General features: G+C 40.0%; 1 protein-coding gene across 1 annotated transcript in view; it reads right to left on the bottom strand.

The window, feature by feature from the left end:
- The window catches only part of LOC111144366 (neurexophilin 2), a 110628-nt gene extending 91779 nt beyond the window's left edge, over window positions 1-18849 (bottom strand). Inside the window, exon 1 of the mRNA XM_022498641.1 lies at window positions 18757-18849. Coding sequence (XP_022354349.1) covers window positions 18757-18807 — 51 coding nt within the window. The 5' untranslated portion in view covers window positions 18808-18849. The remainder of the gene's footprint in view (window positions 1-18756) is intronic.
- Between the last annotated feature and the right edge of the window lie 1052 nt (window positions 18850-19901).

The following is a 19901-nucleotide window of genomic DNA, read 5'->3' as shown; positions in this document are numbered from 1 at the left end:
AAAAGCACTAAAATATCAGAATTTAAAAGCAGATCAGAAAACTTGATCATAAATTTAAAACTGTTGGATGGGGGTGCCTGGGTGGCTCAGTGGGTTAAGCCTCTGCCTTTGGCTCGGGTCATGGTCTCAGGGTCCTGAGATTGAGCAGCACATCGGGGGTCTCTGCTCAGCGGGGAGCCTGCTTCCCCCCTCTCTCCACCTAACTCTCCTACTTGTGATCTCCCTCTCTCTGTCAAATAAATAAATAAAATCTTAAAAAAAAATAAAACTGTTGGATATCTAAATCCTTATTTTCATGATATTTTTTTCTATCAAATGATTGACTCTAACCTTTAGAAATATGTGAATTGTGTAAGACTGTTGATTCACAGACCTGTACCCCTGAAGCAAATAATGCATTATATATGTTAATAAAATTTTTTTAAAAATTTCCTATATTATCTATTTCTCTAATTATTTAAATATTAATATATTAAGAAGAACAACAGCAAAGCATATTTTACTAAAAACATGAGTCAATGATAAGGATGGGAAGAGATTATAAAAGCATTATAAGGTGCATATTTGCTAATGAACAACAAATTTTAATTGTGCTTATCTATATTGCCTTATAAAAGAGTAAACAATGGAATCAATCAGTTCCTTGACTATTGAGAATATCCTTTCTTCATTCTAGTAGAAGATAACAGACAGAACAAATAAATCTATTTTTGTATGATAGTGTAACCCAGGTGTAAAAGTTCTGTCCCAAAGGATCCTTTTAATACTGTTAAGAAAAGTTAAGAGCCCTCTCCTGTAGAAATCCAGAGCTCCAAAACAAAGGGGGTTCAGGTACGCTTGGAAGGAGGTCAGTGACGTTGACATCTAAAGGCTTAGATTTAATATGCCACTGAAATTTCTTCCTTGTGATCTGTCACCCAGGTGGTTTTCCATTAGCTTTGAAACACAGCTTAGCAGGGGGTTCCTGGCTGATTTCTCTCAAAAGCTCCTTCATTCAGTCACCTGAGCATTTACTGGATACCTACCAGTGGTTGGCTGTGGCCTTAGAGATGGACAGCCATGCTGTTTGCAGACTGCACTTAAGTTCAGTGGGATATACAAAGGTGCACATCCGTAAATACCATCACATAAACGCTCCAACGCAGGTGTGCCCTGGGTGCAGGAGCCCAGAGAGAAGCACTTCACGTGCCTCGGGAGGAAAGGTCTGTAAAAGCTGGGAAGACCCCTGTTGTGTGACCTGAGGGTCTCCTTCCTGTAACGGTGGCAGTGTAATCAGGAGAGTTAGGCTCCTTCTCTGGGGCTGGCTTATATTCAACCCACTGGGGGCCAGGGCTCCCAACAGCATTGTAAATTCATAAACCCAAAGAACGTCTAGGCGACCATCTGGTCCAGGGGTTCCTAAACCTGGTTGGGCCCCAGCAACACCTGGTGACTTGGCCCCAACCCAGAGACGCTGAGGTAACACGCCCAAAGGTCCTGAACAAGCTTTCTTGCCGTGGCTGTCACAGGGGCTGGCATACAAGGACAGTGGAATCGAACCACTTCAGTTTTCACAAGGAAAACTTTTGAGGAAATTCATACCTACAGAAGTGAAAAGACTCCACCAAATTTCAAGAACATTAGAACAGCAATGGGGAAACATCTGGCAAAGAAAATTTCAGCTCAAATACTTTCAAAAAGTATTTTCAAGGCACGTGACATAAGCTATACATAATAGGACTGTATGTAAACGAATAGAAGGTCAAGAACTATATAGTGGGAGAGAAAAACTTGAAGAAAATTGGGTTTAGTAAAGATACTTGTTGCAATGAGCTGTAAATTAGCTCTGCTCTTCCTGGTAGGAAAAGTTAATAGGAAACACTGAGTTGAAAACTGTCATTCTTTAAGTAAGGATTCTTGACTTACCAGGAAAAATACTTTTGTCCTTAGGAATATACTCTAAAGAAAAGTTTGGCAGAATATTATGCCTATAGTAGACCCTTAAACTGGCAAACAAAGCAGTGAATGAAAATATGAATATATGTGTTACCAAAAAAATGTTTTTCTATGGCTATTTCCTACGCTAACCTTTGAGGGAAGCTAAGAGTGTACCAGTAAATCATGGCTTGTTTGGGCATTTGCAGAGAGTGACATTAGCACAGTATAAGCAGGTCTCTAACTGCCGAAGTAGAGACTAAAGATACCACTTTTGATGCGGTGGGAAAAGTTCAGTAGGAGAGTTTATCTGTGTGCATGTGTGTGTATAAGGGCAGGAACAGGGACGTACTGGCCTGCCCGGGGGTGAGCAACACACTCACTCCAGAGGCTATGGGAGCCTATGCAGAGGCTCATCCACCATAGACAGAAAAGCATAGCTCATAGTCCACTGTGGTTCCCAGACTTTATCCCAATAAGGAAAGTCGCCTTTTACACATATCTGTAATTTCATGAAAATATATTTCAAATTTTAACACCAGCCAGGGTCTGTTTACTTGTTTATTACTGTGTTTATCTCTAGGGGAGATGATGCAACTTCTAGTATACATTCATAGATACGTTTTTGTTTTTTGTTAAGAATTGCCTTAAAAGGGCGCCTGGGTGGCTCAGTGGGTTAAGCCGCTGCCTTCGGCTCAGGTCATGATCTCAGGGTCCTGGGATCGAGTCCCACATCGGGCTCTCTGCTCAGCAGGGAGCCTGCTTCCCTCCCTCTCTCTGCCTGCCTCTCTGTCTACTTGTGATCTCTCTCTGTCAAATAAATAAAAATAAAAAAAAAAAAAAAAAAGAAAAAAAAAAAGAATTGCCTTAAAGAAGAAATTTAATTAAAAATGCATTCCAATGTAGAAGAGAGTGATTCATACTATTTATAAAAATAGAGTACCCCGGAGTTTACATTTCAGCAAATTTGAAAGCCCTCAATTTTTTAATAAAAAGGAAACATATTCTAGCTCCTAAGAGTTGAATTTAATAGTTTTAAGCTACTTTTTAAAAATCTCAAAAACACTGAATCAAATTTTCCATTCAAAAGTGCTACTCTTGGGACGTCTGGGTGGCTCAGTCAGTTGGGCCACTGCCTTCAGCTCGAGTCACGATTCCAGAGTCCTGGGATCGAGTTCCGCATCAGGCTCCTTGCTCGGCGGGGAGCCTGCTTCTCTCTCCGCCTCTGCCTGCCACTCTGCCTGCTTATGCACATGTGCGCTCTCTCTCTCTCTCTCTCTCTCGATCTGAGACAAATAAATAAATAAATAAAATCTTTAAAAAAAAGTGCTACTCTCTGGTTCTGATATGCATAATGTAATCTGGGTTTGTGATAAACATTCTGAAGACTGTAATCCCACTACATTTTAATTGTAACAAATACATACATCAAGTGTGATTTAGTTCACATTTTTATTAGCCAACTATCATTGATGATCACCATTTTCAGTTTTATTTGCTGTCTTTAAACTTCTTATTACCACATTTTAAAATATGGAAATTCAAAGGCTTTACTAAAACTCTCTGAACCAGCCCTAACAACTGGTAAGAGCTGTACCTGAGACAAAATGAAGCGTGTGAATTTCTACTAAGAGGGAAATCTTATCCAGGAGGGCAGTATCAGGGGAATCACTCATCCATTTGCCTTAAAAATGAAAATTTGTTGGGACGCCTGGGTGGCTCAGTTGGTTAGGCGGCTGCCTTCGGCTCAGGTCGTGGTCCCGGCGTCCTGGGATCGAGTCCCGCGTCGGGCTCCTTGCTCAGCGGGGAGCCTGCTTCACCCTCTGCCTCTGCCTGCCTCTCTGTCTGCCTGTGCCCACTCTGTCTGACAAATAAATAAATAAAATCTTAAAAAAAAAAATTAAAAAAAAATGAAAATTTGTTAAATAGAGGTGGGTACCCTGGGCAGAGTGTCTGACAGAGCTGCACTCAAAAACACTGTTTGAATTGAACTGAACTGAAGAAAACTGAACTGAAGGAAGCTGAGATGGGGTTAAAAAAAAAGTGTTAAGAAATTAGGTCTATGCAAAATGTTGATCCCTTCCCAATAGCGCAAAGATAGAGTATTTAATTGGCATAGGCCAAAGAGGTCACGTGGCTCAGCTTCTCACAGCCAGGAATCTCCCACAGTGGTGGGCCTCAGTCCGGGTGTGTCTGTCCTCCAGGACACATTGGTCAATGTCTGGAGATATTCTTGGTTGCCACAACTGGGAGAGTGTGCTACTGGCATCTAGTGGGTAGAGGCTAGGGATGCTGCTGAACATCCTACAATGTCCAGAGCAGCCCCATTTTCACTACCCCAACCCTTCACTCAAGTAATTACTTGGCCCAAAATGTCAATAGTGCTGAGGTTGGGAAACCCTGCCCTATGGCACGACCCAAGAGATGACCTCTGCTTACTCCTTTTTTTCAAATCCTTTATTGAGGCATGATGGACATACAAAAAGCTATACATTTATCACATATACACTTGGAGATAAGTATTCACTCGTGAAAATATCACCACAATCTATGCCATTAACATACCCGTCACATCCCAGTGAAGCACACATTACCTCACATGCATGTCTTTACAACTGCTGGGAAGCTCCCTTTACGAAGAAGACCTCCCTTATTTTGAAATTCATAGTGATAATATTTGTCAAAAACACTACACAAAAAGAAGTGCACTCATACAATCACATTTGAAGGTCAAAATCCCATCTCCAGATGTTACTATTAAATTTAGTATTCTAATCTGTTTATATGACAGGAAAAATAAAAGCGCACTGTAAATAAATTTACGTGAGAATTTTTGTTGTGTTATTTTTAATTCTTCTATTGTTTGGTAGCTTTTAACACTTGAAGTCTGTTTCTTAATTTTTTTTAACATTAGACAGCTCCTCTCAACTTCTTCTTATGAAAGATAAGGAAACTGGCATGCTTGCTTATCTTCACCTGTGTCTTCCATTTACCTCCAAATTTTTAAAATATTCTGTTACTTAAGTTCATTAATATTCATTGTGGTTACATTCCATTCTTAGACTATATTTAAATCATTCATGCTTTGTGTGTAAATCCATTCTAAACACTAATAAATAGCATTTATAGAACTGAAACGGTTGAAATGGAAATCCCTGTAGAGCCACAGTGTGACTGAACTAGAAAAGGAAACGGAACCCCATACCTTTCCAAGGTCAGAGGCTAACGGATCCTTTTCCAGCTTCCTTCACTTCTGACTCATACTCAGACACCACTATATCCCACATCATCCCCCCTTGCTTGGCTGAGGTATTTCTTTGAAAATTGTTCCATATGGAGTGAGTAGTAATTCCCCTGAGATCCTTGCATGCCCAAGTCATTTTTTGTTTTCTCTGATTTTCTCTGCTTTTTCTTCCTCCTTTTTCCTTTATACTTTGTAGTTTTGCTATTGGTTCAATATCCCTTTCCTCTCAGAACTATGAAGGCATTATTCCTTTGCTTCCAACATCCAGTGTGGTTAATGAGATGTGTGTGTGTGTGTGTGTGTGTGTGTGTGTGTGTGTGTGTATGTGTCAGTAATCTCTTGTTTCTCTGAAAACTCTAAGGATTTTCTATTTTTTCCTTCAAGTTCAGAAATTTCACCAGATTTTTTTTTCTTTTTAAATCAGCCCCTTCAACACTGGTTTTTTTTGTTTGTTTGTTTGTTTTTTGTTTTGTTTTTTATTTTTTACTATGTTCCCTCCCCTCACAGTGTCTGTTTCTGGAGCATCTTACTGGATTTTCTGAACTTGTCTTCTGTGTCTCTTCACTGTTAACTCCTATTTCCTATTTTGGTCTTTTGGTTCTGTTGTGGCTGACTTCCTCTTAAGAGTTCACCAGCATGGGTGCTTGGGTGGCTCAGTCATTAGGCGTCTGCCTTCAGCTCAGGTCATGATCACAGGGCCCTAGGATAGAGTCCTGCATCAGGCATCCTGCTCAGCAGGGAGTCTGCTTCTCCCGCTCCTACTCTCCCTGCTTGTGTTCCCTCTTTCTCTCCATCAAACAAATAAGTAAATAAATAAAATCTTAAAAAAAAAAAAAAAAGAAAAGAAAAAAAGAGTTCACCAGCATGAACTTTAGCCCTGTTCTTTTCAATCTTCTCCTCAACTTCTAAATTTCATCAGTTATACATTTCATTTCCAGGAATTCTTTCTCATTGCGTAATTGATATTTCTTCATAGCAGCCTATTCTTATTTTCAGGATACAATAACCTCTTGAGTTTCTGAGAATACTAATTAGGAATCCTTCAAATTGAAATCTACCCCGTATACTATTTGTTTCCTGCAAGGTAGCTCCTCTTCTTCCTCCTCCTCCTTTTTGTCAATGATTTCTCTTAAATGTCTGGTGATCTGTGGTTATTTAAATCTATGAGTCAAAAAAAAATCACACTAATCAAGATGAAGAGCTGGAGGAGTTTGGGTCTACTCCTCTGATAGAGTTCTTCCTTTAGCAGGAGTTCTGATCACAAGCTCTCTCTAAGGGGAACACGGAGTGTTGATTCCCTAGGATGTGTAGAACTGTTGGTCTAAGCAGTCCAACTTTTTCAAGTCTACCAGACGCTCTCAACCTGAACATGACATCTTAAATGAAGCAAAAGAAGGACTGGAGGAAGAAAAAAAAAAAAGTTGGCATTTATTCATCTTCTTGCCTAAATGATACTTTCCTGATACCCAGATCCTTGATTCTGCTCTAGACATGCCTGGTTCTCCAAATTTTCCCGTGAGTCGCCCCGTTCTCATGAATTTCTTCTCTGCTTAAGTTTGTCAGAGTCAGCTTCCGTTGCTTGCATACCAAGAAGCTAAGATGTTGCAGATGGAAAGGAACGCTGATCTTTTTTAAGCTAATACTAGGTACTACGCATTTTACATTTTTTAGACAATCATCACAACTTTATGAAATAACTATAATTGACATTATTTTATGAAGAAACTGACATTGAGTAGACGTATTGGCTTGTCCAAGATGCCAAAGAAAGCACTGAATCCAAATCATTCTGTCATCAAAACCTATGCTTTCCCTCTATTCTAAAGTATCCGTAGAGTATTAAGGATACAGACCTGGCTGCAGTTTGTAGCATGTGATGAATATTGGACAAGAGATTAAAGGCTAGAAACCCAGGCAAAAAAACTTAGATACCACGTGTTAGGAAAACGGGAATCACAATCTCATTCTTAAAAGTAGAGTTACAGGGGCACCTGGGTGGGTCAGTTGGTTAAGTGTCTGCCTTTGGCTAGGAACATGATTCCAGGGTCCTGGGATCAAGCCCCACGTTTGACCCCCTCTTCAGCAAGGAGTCTGCTTCTCCCTCTCCCTCTGGCCCCTGCTCATGTGCTCTCTCTCTCTCACTCACTCTGTCTCTCAAATAAACAATAAAATCTTCAAAAAAAAAAGTTGAGTGACACAGTAAATCAAAAGAGGATTTAAGAAAGCTGATTCTATGGCATATGGAGTGAATTTAGAAGGCTTGTTTTGGAATAAAGTAGACCAGCTAGGAGGCTGCTGTAGTGATGAAATGGCACCAGGTGGAGAGGAAGAGACAGTTTACAGAAGGATTTGGAAGGAAATTTCATAGGATTTTGTGACTGAATGGATATTGTAGGGGATGAAGAAAAATGAGCCAAAAACGACTAAAAGATTTCCAGTTGCAATGGGGAAAGCTGAGTGAATGTATTTACCTTGCCTCCCTCCCAAATGTCCCATGACATGAACTAGGAGTGCAAAAACAAGAATGAATGCATAGTGGTGCTAGAAAGAGGAAAGGAGGCCAAGAGTCCACAAGATGTGAGAACCTCGAGAGGAAGGAAAGAAGAGTGGATCAGAATGATGCAAAGCCAGATGTGCTGAGCAGCCCGTAATCAAAGACAAAGAAGAACAACGCCTGAGCAGTAAGCTGGGGTTTACTCCCAACCACCCCTCCCCACCACCCCCGCCAACGAATACCCTCTTCCCACCATCAAGCTCAGCCCAGGGGGAGCGGGGAGCACACCCAGGGACCAGGGCTGTTCCCAGAAGGCTGCAATGTCTTCCAGTGAGCAGAAAGAGGGTTGAGGCTCTAGATGCTCACCCTTTAACGTGAGGCTTCATTCATCTTGGACAGCTTACAGAATTAACTCTGGAATCTGCCACAGAAAGTTTCTAGTTACAGCCATAGATCTACAAAAAGAATGAAGGCCGTCCCCCAGCAACTACTATTCCCAAACACACAAACTTGGTTGGGGCAGGGGGATGGGGGGGATTTGGTGTAAATTCACAGATGTGAAGTAAATTTTTTAAAAATTAAAGTAATAGCATATATGATATTATGCTAAATAAATTTGAAGATGTGCAAAGATGCATACTTTTCTTTTAAAATTAACAAAAGGGGCTCAATACAGTTTTTAAGAAAAAAAATCTGAGGGGATAAGTAGTCATAATGGCAATTAAATGTTTCTAATAGAGCTCTCCTGAAACAAAAAGGCTCAAGTGGATTAAAATGATTCCCAACAAACTTCCAAGGCAGAAGCAATTCTCATCTTAATTTCTCCCAGAACTACGGAAAAAAAATAGAAGTCTTTCTAATTATGATCTTAAAATAATCCTGATGTAAAACCACTTTTGCTGTATTTTACTTATGTATTATTATCAATGTTCCTAAATAAAATACTAAGAAGATAAAAACACATGTACCAGTGTATTAAAATATAGATCATTTAACTTGGTTTAAACAGCTTAATATTGGGAAAATTTTAGGAAAAATATTAGGAAAATTATGTTATATAAATAAGAAATATACAGAGGTTAGCATTTTAAAAATAATATGATCATTTTGAAGGATGCTAAAAACATATTTGAAAATGACCTCTGAGATCAACAAATTTATTTTAATGTACAATATAAAAGGATATTCTTAACTTGATAGATTACCAGAAGCTAAAAGTAAACATATTGAGTGAAGTGTTCACTGAAGTTGGAAATACAAGAACTCTGTCTTTCCCAGTGTCAGTACACTAGGAGAATAGATTTTAACTCAAGAGGCATCAATGTTTACTAAAGAGACAAATATAAGATTATTTATTTACATATAGATAATTATAAGGTAATATAATTATCTATATGTAAAATCCAAGAGAATCAAATTAAAGGATTATTAAAAATAATCTAGTTCAGAAATAGAACTCATACAAACATAAATAAACTAAAATAAATATCTTTCCTTGTGTGCCAGCAAAAAATAATTTTAAAATGTCAGGCATAGAAACAGTATCCACAACAACCCCATAATGTATAAACTATCCAAGGAATAATAAACAACAAGGGTGCCTGGGTAGCTCAGTCCTTAAACGTCTGCCTTCAGCTCAGGTCATGATCCCGGAGTCCTGGGATCAAGTCCCACATCGGGCTCCCTGTTCAGTGAGAGACTGCTTCTCCCTCTCCCACTCCCCCTGCTTGTGTTCCCTCTCTCCATGTGTCTCTCTCTGTCAGATAAATAAATAAAATCTTTAAAAAATAAACATATAAATAAAATAAAATAAAATAAACAACAATTGTGCAAGAGCAATATAAAAGACATAGAAATTTAAAGTTGTAGAAAAAAAAGAATGGAAAAATTAAGAAAATTAATAAGAATAAGAAATACATATGGTTAAATATGAAAACACATTTCACCTTCCCTATAAACAATGAGGTATTTTCCTCTAATAGATTGGAAAAGTTAAAAAAAAGAGAAAATACTATCCAGATAGGAACACACATGTGCAAATACACTGTGTGTGGTACTCTATTTTGGTATTGTCAATTAGGGGACAATTTATATTTATCAAAAATCATATTTTACATTCCCAGCATTGAACCAGAATTTTCAACTCTAGGAATTCATTTTACATATTTACAAGTGTATACAAAAACTTCAAAACAGTCAAAATATTAATAAGGGATTGATCAAATACATTATGGTATGTCAATGCTATGAAATACTATGAATCCTCAAAAATATAAGCTGTTCTATATTACCTAAAAATGGCCATAATATATATTCTATAACAAAAAATGTTATAGAACATTGTTGTGTTGATATAATTATGATAAAAGCATACATATCCATAATTCCTGGAAAAATACACATTAAATTATTCATAGTGATTATCTCTTACTGTGAGATGGCAGAAAGCAGAAAAGGATGAGAATACCTATTTTAAAGTTTATGAATATTTAAAAAAAACCATTTAAACAGAAATCTTAGGTCGGTTTCCCCAGAAGCAGACCCCGAGCGAGTGATTTCTAATGAAGAGGTTCCAGGGAAGTCTGGTAAGAGCGTGGAGCTGCAGGTCAGAGAGTGGAAGGAAGCCATGGAAATGTATGATCTCAGGCAAAATCCACTTGAGGTAGATTCAACCTGCTGCCTCAAAGGAAACTCTGGAATATTCCGCCAAGTCTCTGAGCAAGACAACCCTGGCACCTGTGAGTCATTTGTTAAAAGTTGGCTGAAGGGGGAGGGAAGGGAACAGAAGGACATTCTGACTCTGAGCGCTTCCTGGCAAGGTGCATCCAACACCAGCACCTGGGGGGGTACTTCTCTGCAGGAGATTTACAGTTGCCCAGAGTTAGGATGGAAATCAAAAAGTGGAGGGGAGGGGATTGTGCATAGAAATGTTAAAAAGAGATCCAAAGAGATCAAGATGGAGAGTCAATAATATACTACCTTTACAAATGTAAGAAAGGGAAGGGAGAACAAGAGGAAGTTTGCTATTGCTAAAGAACAATCACATATGGATGCTCCCAAGTTCTGCACAAGGGTAAGTACCTACTATGTAGCCCGGCCCCATCCCCCAGGCTCCTTCTCACATTCCGACCTTCCCCTTAGACAACTGGGATTAAGTGGCCCTTAACAGAAATTAAGACCTTTTGCTCTCTTCCTGTTCATCTTTTTTATCTCAAGTGGTGTAGGTTGAGATCTTGAGAAATTAGAGGAACTCTCAGATCCTCGGTTGATCCTAACTGGAGATACATTTACTCGCCAAAGTACTTGGCAAACTGGACTCTGGGAGATTAAATTCTAAATGGAACTGCTGACCAAAGGACATGATCCAAGAACCTGTTTGTTGTGTTTACCTTCTTTGACTTTATGACAAACTTGTTTAAAACTTTCCTAAAATGAATGAGTTGAGGTTTCTACCTCAGCAAGGATACTGAACAGAGTGAGGCGTTCTGGAGGTCAAAGTCAGATCTCATGACCTTCTGCTGTGAGTGGATACTGCCCTGACCTTAGAGCTGAACTATCTTTTCCTCATCTATAGCCCTTTTCTGAAACCTTCAACGCTTTTGTTTCTTCATCTGCAAAGTGGATGCACCAAAGTCATTACTGTTCTGCTTACCTTTCAGAGCTGATGCGAAGATAAAACACGAGATCACATATGGGAAAAGAATCTAGTAAACCATGTAGCGCTTTATACCGAGTCACTTGTCTCCACAGTCTGAACACAAAGATACCAGACATTAAAAAGGGGGAGATTGTGACTTCAAGATCTGAACCCATGAATGTTAGAAGGCACTTGTTCAGAAAAGATGTGTGTGACTTTGAACATGGTGAGCGGGTGTGAGTTGGTAATAAAACATCCGAGTCAAAATGAACAGGGAGCTATGGAGATATGGTCTTGGAGTCTGAAGAGCAGGTCAGGGACTGAGTGCAAATTTGGGAGTCATCGACGAGGGATTAACGGGTGAATTCACAGTTATGGAAAACACACCTTTGAAAACCTCACCTCCCTTTTTTTTTTTTATCTCCGTAGCAATATTCTTTATACTGATCCCAATTGTCTTCTCTTTGGGTTATCAAAATGTAAGACTTTGTTAATAAAAATGATTGTTATCACTACTGCAAAAGGTTAAATAGTTCTTTAGAGTCCCTATTCTCTTATTGTATACATTATCCATTCAAAATGTTATGCGATTGTCATACTCAATCAAATACTTTCAGTGGTTAAGTCTGCACACACAAACGAGGGGTAGAATTCTGGAATGGAAATCACATGGACTTTATAGAACCATATAAATTAAACATGCGGTCTCTCTCTGCAAATAATCTAGACTATTTCTTAAGTTACTATTGTGAATGAATAAATATACAACTATGTAACTTAAGGTAAAACTGATAAGATTTTTATATTGTCAGTATTATACTACAATGCTTGAAAGTCATAATCTTGCATATTCTTGCATGAAGAGAATTAAACAAGTGTTTTTATGACCATAAACTTACCTCATCTGGCCCAAACAGTAATATCACAATGTCAGGGTTCATTTTTTTTTTTTTAATTTATTTGACAGAGAGAGGTCACACGTAGGCAGAGAGGCAGGTAGAGAGAGAGGGGGAAGCAGGCTCCCTGCTAAGCAGAGAGCCCAATGCGGGGCTTGATCGATCCCAGAACCCCAGGATCATGACCTCAGCCGAAGGCAGAGACTTAACCCACTGAGCCACTCAGGTGCCCCCATCAGGGTTCATTTTTAAAGACATTTACATTGTTTAATGTGTAATTGGAGTGAACCCCAGGACTAGTAGGTCTGTTTCAGATGGCTCGTTTCCTAATGTTAAGACCACTGACATTTTCTCCACCTTTGATAGGGTCTCACATGCCAGTTCTTTGTTGGTTTTCTTTTAAAATTTCCATATCATTTATATCCAAACTCCTGAAACTTTTTTAGTTAGTTAAAACTATTTCTGATTTAAATAGGCTGGATTCTACTGATATGTACAAAAGTCACAGGATCATTTTCTGGTTGAAGTACAGTATCACACTGTTACGTTGTTTATCTTAATTATCAGAATTTAACTCAGCATCAATTTACTTTTATTTAAATTAAAGCAATAACTAGATTTTAGTATTTACAATTTAAAAATAGTATACACGGGGGGAAAAAGCCTGAATACACCATTTTAATTTAAATTTTATTGATTTTGTTGATTATATGGGTTAAATAAATGTTCATCAATTCCCTTTGCCTACTTTCACTAATTTTCTCTTCCCATAAACAGTGATAACATTAATCAATCTTGCAGTGTTTTAAATCTACTTCTAAATACACATATCATTTGTGATGTGGTTACACAGCATAAACTCCACGTAAAACTTATCTTTAAAACAATTATGTTTGTATTAAGACATACTTTAAATTGTACAGTAATTAAAGATATAATTCATAAAAAGAAAAATCCAGAAACACTGTTACTGTATGATAAAAAGGAAAGTGATGCAAGAAAGCACTTTTCATCCACTTTATCATTAATGACTTCATTTACAGATGAAGGGTTGAGGTTGTTAAGGGACTTGCACAAGACACATACACACAAATGTGTGCACACACATCCACATACTCACACTCTCAGACCAGTCCTACTCTGCTTACTGGTACGTCCCCAATGTCTGCTGTCGTCTCGGTGTGGTTGTCTGGGTCAAAACAGCCAGTCAGTCAATATTTGTTGAATGTGCAATTTATTTAAAAATGGAACACCAAATGCATTGTTCATTCCAATACACAAATGGAGACATTTAAAATGTCCCTCTTGATCTTATAGTTTTATTGGGAGAACAGAACATGGTAAACTGTATAGAAGAAACTTGAAAATAGTAAGTATGTCCAACTTTAAGACAGCATTATTGTTGTAATTTAAGTATACAAAACTTCCCTTGTCCCTTACCGTACATCCATAAATCTAGGACAGACAAAATTGATAAGAACGGCAAGTTTAAAGACATTATTTTAACTTCTTAAATGATCTGGCTAGGAAAAAAGGAAAATACGATTTGTAGCTTTTGGGTTTAGGTAATGACATTTGAATTTCTAATGGTCATTCTACAAAGAAACAGAATCCCTTATTATATATTGCTCTTATAGCACAATGAACCAAACAGTTGTTTGAAGGTTTTTATCTAGATTTTCATAAATTAAAAATAACCTAAAATGGACGTTTCCAATCATATCTTAGAATTCCTTCTATAATATGAAAATCTATGCTGTGAATTGTTTTAAATCCTTTTTTTTAATGGAACAGGGTTTTGAAATAAGGAATGGAGTTGTATTAACACCATTGGTCATTTCAAAAATAATTTTTAAAAAATCAAGTAGATTGTTAGCAAGTAAAAACTCATAAAAATAATCATTAGGGCATCTGATTTTGGCACAGTAAAAAACACTTATGATGAAATAGTGTTTCAAAGTCTTACAACAGTGCAATAAATGGGTTAATTGGAAAAGGATTATTTAAAATAATTTAAACATTATAATGTCTTGCCAGACTAATAGAGAAATCAGTTTATTAAATCATGGTCTTCCGTACTGTACAAATACTGCGAGAGTAACCTCACATGGATGAGTGCTCAAGATCATTTGGACCAATTTTTTAAAGCAGCTTTAAAATAACTGACTCCCAGATCAAGATATTAAATGCCAACTTCTTACCAGCAATAATGCTTATGGCTAAGATAGAAATGAGATTCTCTACAGAAACGCTGACACAGCCCTAACTGTAGGCACTTGAGTGTGCAGCTGTAATTCTTTTTTCAAATCTTACCCAGCAATGCTTCAGGTAAAGGAGTCCACAGAATATATAAACAGTAAGAGACAGTCTTAGAGCTTTAACAAAATCACGAACCTGTGACACATTTATATTCACCTTTGATTGCTACTACCAAATGTCTAAATCATTCAAAATGTATTGATTAGCTCTTTAACAGGTAAAAGGTGGACAACGTATTATAAAATCAACATTTCTTAATTCATTCGATTTGCAAGAGCTACACATTTTAAGCTGACAACGTAAAACCTCTAAAAGGTTTTCCAAAAAGCCTTCTGCCTTATTGAGCATTTTGATCATTAATCAAAAACAATACAAAAAGAATATTAAAGAAAAACAAACAACAATGAAGATTAAGAAAGCTTTTCTTTTCCATTTGGAAATCTATTAAGCTATAAAATAAGTTCCCAAGAGGAGTCAGATTCCTATGTGGAAGGCATTTAACACTGAACCAGATAACATGAATCTCAGAACAGGCCAAGGGAACACAACAGGCTCGGAGAGGTGAATGGCGAGAATAGAGGACTTAGCTGTCTAATTCTAATTCTCATTTTTAAGAACGTCTAAGATAACGGTGTTTTTAATGAGGAATTAATTGTAATGCCCTGTCAACTCTTAAGTCGTAGCCATGATATGGCAATATTTTTACGCCTGTGCGTTATCATCATCTCGCCAAGAGACTATTGATCCTATCAAAATACTGTTTTGATGTTTATTGATCAGAACTGTATGAGGGAAATTACGATTTTTGAATGGAAGACAGTCATGAGTTACCACTTCTTGTAAATACGGAGCTTAGAATAATATATGTTATGAATATCATAGTAAACAAATCCTAAAATTATTAATTTATTAAAAGATAAACAAAGGAAGTTCTTGTGGGACGATACTACACAATGAGGATAAACTTAAAATTGTAACACCTTTCCTCACAAGTGCTCTGATTTTATAGAATTCTAAAAATTCGCTACCTTACATCACTTCTAATTTATATTTTACTTTATAAAATCATTGTAACACAGAAAAACAAGTTGAAATGTATGACAAACTTATTTTTAAAATCATCACTGAATTTTAACTTAAACTCAAGCTAATAATCTATTTAAATTCAAATTTAATCTTTTACAATCTGCATTTTACTTAAAGGCAAAAATCACACTTATTATGAGTCCTAAATTATCATGTAAATCTGTAAGAAGTTGTCATCTGGAGAAGTCTTTACTTTGCATCATGTCAGGAAATAACACTCATTATATTATAATATTAATTTCAAATGCTAATTTTCTCATCATTAGATGGCAGAAAAGAAATAATGTGTTGTTAATACTATAATAAAGAATGGTTGCTGAATAAGGATTTCGGAGAAAATAATACATTCAGGATTGATATTTAAATTTTGCAACTGCCTAGCAATCCTATTAATTAGGTGAGCAATCTATCTGTTAAAACACTGGACGCAGGAAGGAGAACTGGACAAGGGCAGGTAACACGCACGTACTTCATAGGCTACCTGCAATATTTACCAATTCATCCAACTGTTTTCTCAGAAATTTTAAGTATTACAAAAACAAGTAAAAACATTCTAGTTATTGTACCAGTATCATGTGGTTAGTGACTTATTTGGACCCAATTCCACGTGACTGTTTTTGATGAAACAGACCATTTTCTTAAAATTCAATTTAAAAATCCCCAAATGAATCCACTACTGGTTTAAAAAACTTAGCGTGTTTTAAAAAGTACATTCTTCAGGTTGCCCAGGTGGTTGAAAAAATAAAATCCAATTCCAGCAATAATCCAACCTTGCCCCCACTTCTGCACTCCCCCCATGGCAGATCTACTAAATACAACTATTTCTAGTTCCTAGAAAATTAAAAGTCCAGTTTTCACATCTAGAAAACACTTTATCCACTTGCTGTTGGGACTGAGCAAGTAAGTCCAATATCAGCTTGGAAAAGGTAGAATAAAACTGTGAGTCATCCAAAGGGTCCAGTTATGACCTGCCCTCCTTGATACCTGCCAGGGTGGGGTACATGGTGGGACTGCGGAATGTTTCATTTAGGTCTACCTTCCTCAGTCACTCTGTTTTCAGCTCACATCCTAACCCCCTCGTGTTGTGTGGCTGGAAACAGCTCTAAGAATGTGGAGAATGTAAACAGCCTTTTATTGTCCAAAAGGATGGCAGAGTAAGGAATGTGTGCTTATCACACAGCTGCAGCTCACACCTCACTTACCATGATAAAGTGCTCCAGAAAAAAACATAACAACCCAAGCACAATCCAAAAACGGATTAGAATTTGACATAAGCTTCCTTAAAAATGAATCAATCAATCTATGCTGTAATATTAGAATCTAGCTCTTAAGGAGGATATATAATCCCTTCAAGATGTATTTCCTCTTTCTTATTGACTATGGTGGTGTGAAAAAAAAAAAAAAAGTAACATTTCCAATACGGTGGCTGATAGAAGAACTTTTTCCCATCATATGCCCAAATATATTTCCTCATCTTTAAGAGTCTAACACAGCGGAACAGATACACAGTTGGATCACTGAATGCAAAATTAAATTAACTAAGAGATTCATGAAGATATCCTGAAAATCTTACCTAAGTACCTGATTTCTCTAGGCCTTTGGAGTTTTATTTATATACACCATACAAATGCTGCTGGTTAGACCATCTTTTATTGGAATCCAGCTTAAACATTTAAAAAAGCAAGTGATACTAAAGTCTAATGTGGCATATATGTTGCATGCACAATGCCTTAGATGTAAAATTTATTTTAACATGAAATATTGTATATAGGCAGGATGTGATGGCTCCATGAAGGACATTTGGGAACATCAAGGCATTTTCCTCTTGATGTCACTGAAGAATTTCTTACCTAATGCTGTGCAAGTAAAGCTAATCTCTGTTGTAACCAGAATGGACAGGCCTTTCCTTATCCTCTCCCCTTCACTAAGACCTTTTAGAATCCCTTCCATCCTCAAAATTTGCAAGTACCTCGGCATCTACAGTATCATACATCTCACAGAGAAACTTTCTTAAGTTAGTTGATCTTTCCCTCTAAAAGGAAATAATAGAGAGAAGAGAAAGAGAAGAGAAAGGAAGAGAAAGAGAAGAGAAGAGAAGAGAAGAGAGAAGAGAAGAGAGAAGAGAAGAGAGGAGAAAGGGAGAGATCATCATTTTCTGACAGCTTGGTTTCCTTAACCTTGTTTTAACAGCCCATAGCTAACTGAGCAAAATCTTAGGTAGAAGGACCAAAGAAACCGTGGAACCTGGAGAAAACCCTTAACAGCACTGTATTAAGGTTAAGTACCTAGAGAACAATTGAAATCCACAGGCGAAAGCAGTCCCTTTCCCTATTTTACTTTAAAAGTTGTCTTCTGGAAGGTTTTACTTGGGATCTCCCTTAAGTATAATTAACTAACAATACATATATTATGGAGGCATATTTCGGAAGGAGGAGAGCGCGGCGCCGCGCGGGAAAAGCAGGGAGAGAAGATAGTTAAAGGACTAACAGTCACCCAAAGCCTCGCCGGAGAACCCTGAAGCACCCTCTCACGGCCTTCATATGCCTCAGTGCCCCCTCAGACAGACGAGGCGGGAGAGGTCTTCCGCAGCATACTGCGTAAGATATTCCCAAGAGGGGGCTCCAGCATGGAGTTGGGCGTGAAAGTTACATCCCGCAACCCCACCGGCGCAAAACCCCATCCCAGTCCCCTGCGCCAGACGGAAAACGAAGACAAATCCAATCTCCCCCGGATTCCTAAATCTGTCTTTTGCCTAAGTTTCCCCTAGCAAGGAGCTACGAACTGACCCTGAGAACAAGGATGCACGATGCCCGGTTTGAAAGGAGTGTCTGCAGGCATCCGGGCAAAATACCGTGTGAAACACAAAAACCACCAAGCCCCTCAAACTCTGGCCTGGAGGCAAATCTTTCAGACCATCCTCATCGTACCCCTCTACTCTCATCCCCTCTCGCATCTTCTTACCCCGGCCACTTTCTGCCCACTTTACCCCAGCCCTCAAGTCCCAATCCTTGCTAAACCCTCCACCCGCCTCAAGGTCCCCTCTGTTAAATTCCGCGATTCTTCCCCTCCAACCCCTAAAGCAACCCCAAACTCCTTCCACCCCGCGTGCTCCCAGCGCCGAGGTCCCGTGCAACCTCAGTCTCCGCTTCTGAGTCGACCACGGACGCAGTTTTCCCGCCGAAACGCGTCCCCCGCGCGCTAGGCGCGCGGCGGGCCGGACACTCACCAGCTGCAGCAAGCCGGGGACCACGACGAAGGGCAGCGGCCGCAGGCGCATGGTGCCGGCTGGCGCGGCGTCTCACGAGCTGCGCGCCCTCGCCTGCCTCTCGCGCATCTCCACTTCGAGGGGCAGGACTGAGGACGCCAGGGACACCGCGCGGCGCTTTCCTCCCGGAATCCGAGCGCAGCGCGGCGCCGCGCGGACCCGGTGCGCGGGCGGGGAAGGGGGAGGGCGGGCTGGCGGGAGGTGCTTCTGGGGCCCCCCGCGCGCCCCTCCTTGTTGGGGGCCTGGAAAAGAGCGTGCGGTGCCGCTCGAGACCCGCACGCCGAGCGGGGCTTCAGGGGCGGCCGAGGCTCTGGCGTTCCGGAGTCGGGGTGAGCACGGGGGACGCCCGCGGGCTGGAGGCGGCGGCTCGGGCGCTTTGGTGCCGGCTTCCCGCGCAAGGCTGCTCTAGTGATCTGGTCCCGCGGTGCGGCTGCCCGACAGAGCTCAGCGCTCCCCGGAGCCGGGGGAAGGCCCGGAGCCTTCGCTGTCCCCGTCCCCGCCCAGCAGAGAGCCGGTCCGGTGACTCGGCTGGGCCAGCCGCCCTACCCACTGACCCGCTCCCGTTTTACTGGGGAGGTAAGGGCGGGGAGGAGTCTCCCTACATGGATGCAAGAAAAAGGGCTCCGGGAGAACACCCAAGGAGTTTGGAGGGAAGGCAGCAGGGGTCTGGGCGGGGCATGGGGGGCCGCGAACAAGAAAGGCTGGTGTGGGGAGGTGGAGGTGGAGCTGGAGCCCGGGACGCCCCGGGAGAGCGCCCCACTTCACCTCCGCGCCTAGCTCCAGAGCCCCAAGCGAGGGGTGCAAAGTGTGGCTGGTGCGGCTGAAGGGATTTCTGGAAGTGGGAAATAGTGGGAACCGAGAGGCACCTGGAGGAGAGGGGTAGTGGCAGAACCGTGAGAAACCGAGCTAGGTGTGCGGTGCGGCCTCGACTGGGTTTAAAAATGGTATAGACAGCTGGGTGGCCGGTAGACCGACAGAGCCGGGCCACACAAACCTTCCGCCAGGACGCGGGAAAGAATGGAGAAGACCCCGCAGCAGCTTCACACCCGAGAAATCTTGGAGAGGGGTGTCTTTGAGCCGGGGAGAGGCTGTGAACCTGCAGCCAG

Source organism: Enhydra lutris, unplaced genomic scaffold (assembly GCF_002288905.1).
Source record: "Enhydra lutris kenyoni isolate GAN:26980312 unplaced genomic scaffold, ASM228890v2 scaffoldscaffold1, whole genome shotgun sequence".
Classification (NCBI taxonomy): Eukaryota; Metazoa; Chordata; class Mammalia; order Carnivora; family Mustelidae; genus Enhydra; species Enhydra lutris.
Note: the sequence above shows the minus strand (reverse complement) of the source record. Positions and strands in the feature narration are given on the sequence as shown.